The 9,634-nt window shown below is 40.7% G+C and overlaps 1 protein-coding gene across 1 annotated transcript; it reads left to right on the top strand.

The window, feature by feature from the left end:
- The first annotated feature begins 531 nt into the window (after positions 1-531).
- On the top strand, positions 532-1,374 carry LOC131313933 (uncharacterized). Its single transcript, XM_058342427.1, has 2 exons — positions 532-697; positions 806-1,374. The coding sequence occupies exons 1-2, from the start codon at positions 532-534 to the stop codon at positions 1,372-1,374; spliced, it is 735 nt and encodes a 244-aa protein (XP_058198410.1).
- The last annotated feature ends 8,260 nt before the right edge of the window (positions 1,375-9,634 follow it).

The following is a 9,634-nucleotide window of genomic DNA, read 5'->3' as shown; positions in this document are numbered from 1 at the left end:
TAGGCCGACCTAGGAGCAATTGTAATCCTTCGGGATGTAGGATGTCGGAAACTAGGATCACTTCTGTCTGTTTAAGAATTTCCTAAGCTGTACTCTTCCTGTGTTATTAATAAAAGGCTTATTTCGGTTACTACTTATTCTTATATATTACTTGATCACTATTCATCCCCGTGCCTGCCAACTTGCCATTGTAGTAGAATTCTATGCTTATAATTGTAATTCTTTGCTTATCAATGAAAAGTTTGCTTTTATTAAGAGAGTACCGTTGCATACTATATGATAAATTGCTTTTGACTTTTAGAGGGGAAATACCATTTGCAAAAGGAAAATTGTTTAAGTAGACTAAAACCCCCCTTTTCGATTTTCCCCTTGTAGATGGTGAATACGTGCCACGGATTAGGATACGATAACAGAGAGTCCTCAAACGCAAACCCCGACCTAGCCCAGATCATGCAAGCGTTCATAACCGCCTTGAACGCCAACCGCCAAAACCAAAACCACAATGACGGACCCATAAACTGAACTCAAACAATGAACGAGTTCTACAAACGCCGACCCCCGACCTTCAACGGAGATACCAACCCCACCGTGGCTGAAACATGGCTGAAGGAGGTCAAAATGATCTTGGACACCTTGGAGATCACCCGGGATGGAGATCGTGTAGCTTTAGCCACATATCAACTGAAGGGAGAAGCCCGTTATTGGTGGGATCTGATGGAAGCAACCCATGCCATAGCCACCATGACCTTTGCCGAGTTCGAAACCCTGTTTCTCGACAAGTACTTTCCCACACCTCTTTGCCTAGCCAAGGAACAGGAGTTCCTGAATCTGAAGCAGGGAACACTGACCGTCACCCAGTACGCGGCCAAATTCGAAGAACTGTCCCGCTATGCCCTTACCTCCATACCTACCGAAGACAAGAAGGCCAGAAGGTTTGAGTGGGGGTTGACTACTGCTCGCAGGGCTGTGGTAGCTCAAGCTTTTACCACCTATGCTGAAGTAGTGAAATGTGCTCTCCGGCTAGAGAGTGAGGAGAATGACTTCAAAAACCGATGGAGGAAGGCGACAGGCAACACCGGCGGACCAATCCGAACTCAACCCTCCAACGACAATCGTGGACCCCACCCCACCAAACCCTTTAACCCATCTCAAAACAACCAACCCTGGGAGACTACTACCCCCGGGTCTGGCGGACCACAGAGAGGTGGTCAAGACATAGCAACAATTTGGTGTTATAACTGTCAGGCTATGGGCCACATTAGGCGCAACTGCCCGCAGCCTCAAAGGAAGAGGGATGGGAACCTTTGGGATCAGAAAGCTCAACAACCTAGACAGGCCGATTTTGTGAAGCAAAACCTCCGCGGGCCATCGTAGCAGTAGAATGGGCAGGATAGGGGGAAGCAGCTCATAGGGACCCAACAAAGCACTGGAGGGCGTATCTTTGCACTACAGACGGAGGAACAAAAGCAGGATCCCTCTGTGATCCAAGGTACGCTACTGTAATACCTGCGTACAAGCTTTGTTCAACTCTAGAGCATCTCACTCGCTTATATCTACTGCCTGCAAAACTGCACTAGCACTAGAAACAGAACCCCTAAGTACGAGTATGAAAATAACATCACCATTTGGGGGAGTATAGCTGTTAGTCTAGTGTGTAGAGAGTGCGAACTAGAAGTAGTTAACTTGCGTCTGACCTGTGATCTTAGAGTGATCGACATGACGAATCTCGGCATAATCTTGGGGATGGACTGGATACCAAGCGGTCATAGACTGCCATCAGAAATGGTGACCGCATGTACCTCCGAAGGGACTCGTTTCCTATTTAAGGGGGATAGACAGACGGCGAGTTCAACACCGAAAAGATCTAGGTAGCAGAACCAACTGTTTGGATGGCTAGCTAACCTCCAATTGGAAGAAGCCAATAGAATGGAAGTGAGATTGCCACACATCGTGTGCGAGTATGCCGATGTTTTTCCCTGTAGGACTTCCTGGCTTACCACCCCAAAGAGAGATAGACTTCTCCATAGAATTCCAATCGGGAACGGCACTAATCTCTATAGCACCGTACCGAATAGCCCCTGCAAAACTAAAGGAGCTCAAGACCCAATTGAATGAGCTGTTTCATTAGGCCGAATACATCACCATAGGGAGCGCCGGCATTGTTCTAGAAGAAGAAAGAAAGAACCCTTCGACTATGTATCGACTATAGAGGGAAAACCAAGTCACAAGCAACCAATATCCATTGCCTAGGATCGATGATCTCCTTGATCAATTGAGAGGAGTGACCTGTTTCTCCAAGATCGATCTTTGATCGAGCTATCATCAAATAAGGATCCGAGAAAAGGATATCACTAAAACAGCCTTTTGTACGAGATACAGACACTACGAGTTGATAGTGATGCCATTCGGGCTGACAAACGCTTCTGTAGTATTGATGTGTCTCATGAACAAGATTCTTTCAACCCTACTTAGACAAATTGTAGTGGTGATCATTGATGACATCTGGATATACTCTACCAATGAGGAGGAGCACGAAGGACACCTTCGGATAGTACTTTGAGATAGCCAACTTCATGCCAAGGCAATGCAAGTTCTGGCTAGAAGTGGTTAAGTTCTTAGGGCCTATAGTGACCAAGGACAGAATCGCGATGAACGGAAGTAAGGTCGAAGCAGTACTGAATTGGAAGCAGTCGTACCTTTGAAATTACCGCCAGAAGTCGGCGTAGCCAAAGGCTTATTTTCCCATGACTGCATAGGTTCTTTCAGTGCCTTTGCTAATGAAATCTGAGTTTGTAGAGTATCGTAGGGTTTGCCTGCTGATGTTAGATTTTTTCCCCGAAAAGAGAATACTTATGCCTTACGATTATAGGGCTATTATGCTCAAGTGAATTCATTGTTTCCTAGTTTTGAAAATGGGTTTAATATCGTTAAGTGGGGAGGCATGCTGATTCGACAGGGTCATCCTAAGGAAACATTGTGGGATACGGGACCGCATGATGATTTGGTAGACGTTTTGCATTTGACGTTGGCATTTACAATGAAAACTTCATCAAAGGCGTACAACGAGGCAAGTTGTTCAACGGCTGAAGAAACTTCAACCCCGTTTTGTTAAGCAGTTGATGAGTCTTAATTAACAAAACATGCAAAGATTTGTGATGGATGCCTGAAACACAGTCGTGTTATTTCAAGATACTTCTAGGACCTGCCAGAACCTTAGACAGTGGCCGTGTGATGCCAAAGCATTTTTGGGCATTTCAATACCAGTTTAGCGACGAGGTCTGATCCGCAGTCACGCACCCATTTCGAGGACGAAATTATTTTAAGGGGGATAGTTTGTAACGACCCTGATTTTCGGTAAATAAAAACTTCGTGAAATATTTAAATTCTGTTTTAATTACTTGTTTTTTATTTTAAAAATTCCTTTTAATTTCTAATAATCCGTCATAATTAGATTTTAGTCTTTAAAATTTATATTTCTTGGCTAGAAATCCTACATGGCAAATATGGTTAGTTTCTAACCGATTAGTTGGAGAAACCGAACTACCAATCCACCTAGTTACACTTCTCTAACCCTAGATGGACCTTTTTAACCGTCTTTGAGCCTTATGAACCCCTCCAACCCTAATTGAACCTTTTAGACCTAGAGAGGTCATCATTATACTCCATGTCTAGTCATTTCAACCTTAGTCATCATCATTATTCCTTTACCCATTGGATAATAAATGTTAGGGGAATTTTTGTCCCTTGGATAATGGAAGCTAGATTTGCCAATGTGTTTATATATTTGACAAGACGACTCATGCCATCATTTTACTACCAAAATAAGTCATCATTTTGCTTCCAAAAGAAGCACACTTAGCCTTGCCATGCATGCAAGCCTAGGAAGAATAGCCTTGAACCTAATTCCCTTCTTAGACTAACTTTCCTAGATGTACATATATGTATATATATATGTTCATAGTACACGAGAGAGAGAGAGAGAGAGAGAGAGAGAGAGAGAGAGAGAGAGAGAGAGAGAGAGAGAGAGAAGCCGAGAGGGAAAGAGGGAGAGAGATGGAGTGTGTGCTGTGCTTTGTTCACTCCCACAAGCTACCCCTTTAGCCTTAAGCCTATTTATGACTTGCCAACCCATTTCTAGTTAATTTTTAGCATAGAATCCTAGCCTTTAATCATCCTAGAAATTGACTACAACCTAGCCTAGGATTGACTAAACATGGAAAGACTACACATTAGTCTAGCCATCATTTCCTTCTTACTTGCAAGACTTACCAACCTAGGTTATAATTACCTAGGATTGCCTTTAAGTCTCAGAAAATCTTCATAATTACCTATTCTTACACCTAAGTTGGATTGACAAGTCTTGGCATGCATGAAAAGCTTGATTAGACAAGACCATACCTTTCATAATTACCCTTTTAACCAATTGACAATATTTGCTCCGGAAAATTTTATTCATTGGGTTATAGAAGTTAGTTTGGCTATTAATAGCACCTCATCCTTGCCATTTAACTCATACCTTCCAACCTTTCAACTTCTCTCTCTAGAATTCTTGCAATTGTTCTTTGTTCTTCTTGTTTTTAAGTTGTTCTTGAGTTGTTCTTGTGTTCTTCAAAAAACTCATCATAGGCCGCCACCAAACCGCCACTCGACCACCCTTTCGATCCAAAAAAAAAAAAGTTTAGTAGTTAGTCCAAGATTTAGTTTTGAGAGAAACCTTTCTCTTTCAGAGCTACCGGAAGCCTACCGTAGGAAGTCACTCTGCCCGATTATCAACTTACATTTCGTAGTCGTCTCTACCGCCAAGAAAACGGTAGATTTTCTCTACTCACTTCCCTAAGTATAAGTAGAATATTCTTATCCTCTATCTCTAAGAATTTCGTATGATGCTTGTACATTAGAAATACATGAGAACTTGAAAGGTGTTTTTCCTTAAAGATGAAAAGGAAGGAGAGTATGTTGAACATCTCGACTTTATTTTTCGGAATAACATAAGTTGTTTAGAACTTCCCAAAAAGGAAGAGAGAACGGTTTTCAAAAGTTAAGACTTCACCATTTGATTAGAAGTATTCGTATTTTGATATTTAAGATGGTTATGAGCATGCATACATGAATTGCTTGTATTACTTGTGGTAAAACATAAGTGATTTTCACTCCAAGGGCGAACGTACATGTGGCGTTATGCTTGAGCATGATTAGTAATATTGAGTTGGGTGATCTTGCTAGTTTAGTTTCAAGATTACAATGAATGATTTAAGATTACGTATGTGGAAAGTCCTACCGCGGAGTCTATGCATGAAAATGAGACACGAAAATCGAGAAAGTAGAAACATGGCACCTAGGGTGTGGTTAATGAAAAGGCGTGTTTGAAAATGGTGAAATGTTTTGGAAACTGCAATGTGGCCGGACGTGGTAGCCCATTGTGTAGTGTGAGTTTTGTGTGTGTTCCAATGGGAATCCGGAATAGCGGAACCATTGTGAGGTTGTGTGCGCTCCCATGGGAACCCGGAGCGGCGGAACCATGGTGAGATATGGCTTGGTTATCCGCGGAGAGGAGCCAATGCAAATTATGTGCCAATGGGAACCCGGTGCAGTGGAACCATTGTGAGGATACTCGGGAACCCGGAACGGCGGAACCGAGGTTGGGTGTGTAAAAATGATTTTGGAAATGTTGAACGGTATATGAAAATGAGACACAGTTTACAATGTGTCGCGTAGGAGAAACTCAGAAAGTCATGGACACCAACGCTAGGAAGATAGCGAATGTGGATGTGTCATTGTTATTCATTTATGCATGAGTTATGTGACAATCATGAGTTTTTGTGCTATATCTATGACCTGTTATTTGTAAGTTAAGGGTTGGTGGGTATAGGATTATTCTGCTGAGCTCTTGTGGCTCACGGTGTTACCTTTGGTGACCCTGACATATTATATCGGTGGCGACGCTGGTATAATGTGTCAGACCTTGTAGATGATCAAGATGAACCGTACACCTTGAAGGCTTTTGGAGCTAAGGAGCTGGCTAGGATGGAGGAGCAGGTGGAGCTGTAGATAGGAACCCTAGTTTCCCTCCTTTTGTTTAATAAAGTACTCTTGTGAGAATTATGATGTAATATTGAGCCAGACTCTATTTAGTTTTTCAATAAAATTGTCCATTTAATGTTCCCAAAATTCGGGGCGTTACATTAGTACTTTAATGGATTAAATAAAAGGTGAAGAAGAACAACAGCGTTTAAATTGTCAAAACAAATGCTTAGCGATAATAAAAATAGTCAAAACAAATCCACGTTTTGTTGTTAAATCTCACATGCACCTTGAAAAACTGTCATTTCTTTACTTCTATATATGTTCTTCATTATCGCTTGAATGATACAAATGATACTTAAAATTTAGTCCACCGTGCTTTACACCTTCCCTAAAGCGGAAAATATTCAAGAGCCGCTCCATTACCAAAAATATATACACACACGATTTTTATATATGCATTTTTATGAAAAACTATTCGGATCAAGCCATTCTTGATCATATTTTTTGTTGGTTTCTCATGGAGACTCTTAAAATCACATTCTGATCACATTGAGTCGTTCGGATCATCAAAATTCGATCGGAAAAGGGGAGGTCTCTAACTTAACTCAATAAGGAATCTTTCATTGGAAGGGGACTATATATTGTGTGTGTGTGTGTGTGTGTGTGTGTGTGTGTGTCCGTCTCCCATAAGTACCACCTCATTTTAATAAAATGCGGACCTCCATTTCCGATCGAATTTCGATGATCCGAGCCGCTTAATGTGTTCAGAACGTGATTTTAAAGATACTCGCGAGAAATTAACAAAAAAAAAGACTGGGAAAGGCATCATCCGAGCAGTTTTTGTTTATTTTTTATCGAATGGTTCAAATAGAAACTGCTCAAATCAAGCCCTTCCCGGTCAATTTTTTCTTGATTTCTCGCAGGTACCCTTAAAATCACGTTCTGAACACATTGAGTGGCTCCGATCATCAAAATTCGATCAAAAAATAGGAGAAATGAGGAGGTCCTAAAATGAGGACCCCTTCACGGGAGACTGACTGACAGTCTGTCTCCCATAAGGACCACCTCATTGTAATAAAATGCGGACCTCCCTTTTCCGAGGACCCTTAAAAAAACCTCTAAACCCCCCCCCCCCCCCTCCTAAGTTCTCGATCGAATTTTGATGATCCGAGTCGCTCAATATAATCAAAACGTGATTTTAAGAGTACCTATAAAAAATTAGCAGAAAAAATGACCGGGAAGGGCTTCATCTCGAACAGTTTTTTTATTGAACATTATTGAACGGTTCAATAAAAAACTGCTCAAATCAAGCCCTTCCCAGTTTTTTTTTGTCAATTTTCCGCAAGCATCTTTAAAATCACGTTCTGAACACATTGAGCGGCTCGGATCATCAAAATTTGATCGGGAACTATGAGATTAAGATTTGTGGGGTTTTTTTAGAGGATCCCCGGAATATAAATATATGTATATATTTGGGCTGGTTCCGCTCACACCTATTTTAACACACATTTTGACACTCAATCTCAGCCACTGAATTCAATGGCTAAGATTAAAACACACTCTCTCCTCCCTCTCCCTCTCTCCTCCTCACCTTCTCCCTCCTCCCTCGCCCCTTTTTCCCACAACACACCCCACCATCTCAGAACCCACGCCCGCACCTCGCTTTTCGGCGACCAATTTTTTGGTAACTCATTTCCGGCGCCAGACCCGTTTTTCGGCACCCATTTTCCAGCAACTATTTTCTAGCACCCATTTTCCGGCACTTTGTTTTCCGGCAACCCAAAAGGGAATTCCTTCAAGTCTTCCATTTTTTAGCACCCAAACTTATTTTGGGCAATTGTTAAGCAACTGTGTTCTTCAAGTCTTCTATTTGCAATTATTGTACAAAAGGGAGAAGGAAAAAATTAAAAAAACGAAGAAGCCCTAATTCATCTAACAGAGACAGAGTGAGAAATAGAGTACCACCTGTTTTAAGGGAGAAGGAAACCCAGTCCGGAGCACCTAAATTTTTACCACTGCTTCTGCGGGTTCGCAAATGGAAGAGATGGGATGGCCGAGCGAAGATGGAGGGAGATAGAGAGAGAGATGCCGGAGAAGAAGACCCTTGCCAGAGAGGAGACTCGCTAGAGATGGAGGTGGTTGAGATGGAGGGGCCAGGGGAGGGGGTGTCCGTGTTTACAAAGTGGTGTGAGGGACATCGGTTTACAGAAGGAAGGGGTAATGAGGAGAGAGTGTGTGTTTTAATTTCAGCCATTGAATTTTTTTTTTTGACAAGTCGAAATTCAACCATTGAATTGAATGACTAAGATTGGGTGTCAAAATGTGTGTCAAAATAGGTGTGAGCAGAACCGGCAATATTGTTCCCTTCTACTAAGGACACCCTCAATTTATTGAGTTAATGATCTCATGAGTTTGACATTGTTCCCAATCAAAATTTGATGATATGAATCATTCAATGTGTTTAAAATTTGATGTACATGCGAGAAATCGACAAAAAATATGACCGGAAAGGGCTTGATTCGAGCAATTTTTCATTAAAATGCTATAAAAACTGTTCAAATCAAGCCATTTCTGGTCATATTTTTTGCTGATTTTCCGATTGTACCCTTAAAATTCTGTTTTGCACACACTGAACGGTTCGGATCATCAAAATTTGATCGGAAAAGGGAAAGTCCTTAACTTAACTAGTTAATGGCGTCCTTAGTAGAAGTTTGGGGTGTGTGTGTGTCCTCTTCCTATAAGGGCGTCCGTACTCAACAAAGTGCGGACCTCCCCTTTTAAGCGTGATTTTAAGCGTCCCTGCGAGATATTAGTAAAAAAAATAAAAGAGACTGGGAAGGGCTTCATTCAAGCAGTTTTCATTGAACGGTTCAAAAAAAACTGCTCGGAGATGCTCTTATAATCTAACTTATTTACTCTAGATTATTTGACCCAAAAAAGATTATTATTTTAAGCTCCAAATTGAAGAATTTTTTTTCTTATTTTAAGTTGTTAGAACATGAATGGACAAAAGAATCATAAAATAAATAAGTTATTCTTACTCAAGATTTAAGGATAATCTAAACATTTTATTTATAAAAAGTTATTTAACAAATTATTCAAGCAAACATGTTATACTGTTTTTATAAGTTATTAACTTAATTCGTTTAAGTGAATAATCTAAAAAACTATAAATTTAAAAAGCTAACTTATAAGTGGTAGCAAACGGGACCATAACGATGGAGCTCAAGTATATTGGTTCTGTATCTAGTTTTATTGTACTCACTAAAATATAGAATTGAATTTGAATCAAGCTCTTAAATTTGATACTCATTCCGTTCCTATTTTAATGTCCACTACGATTTTGCGTGCATTTTTAACGCCTTATATCTCTCTCGATGTGTATTATGTTTTTGAAATCCTCATCTTATAGAAAAATTGGAGATCTATCAACCAAGAACCATATTGCTTATTTTTAGCAATATATACATCGAGAGATATAAGCCTTTTGAAAATGCACGCAAAAGCAAAAGCGGTAAAACTGTGGTGGACATTTGAATAGGGACGGAGGGAGTATCCTTCAAACTTTTTCGAATGTGTTTTGCCAAGCTTTTTTTGGTACTTAAGTTTT

The sequence above is a fragment of the Rhododendron vialii genome, chromosome 13a (genome assembly GCF_030253575.1).
Source record: "Rhododendron vialii isolate Sample 1 chromosome 13a, ASM3025357v1".
NCBI classification, from domain to species: domain Eukaryota; kingdom Viridiplantae; phylum Streptophyta; class Magnoliopsida; order Ericales; family Ericaceae; genus Rhododendron; species Rhododendron vialii.
The sequence above is the reverse complement of the archived record's forward strand: the minus strand, read 5'-3'. Positions and strand labels throughout refer to the sequence as shown.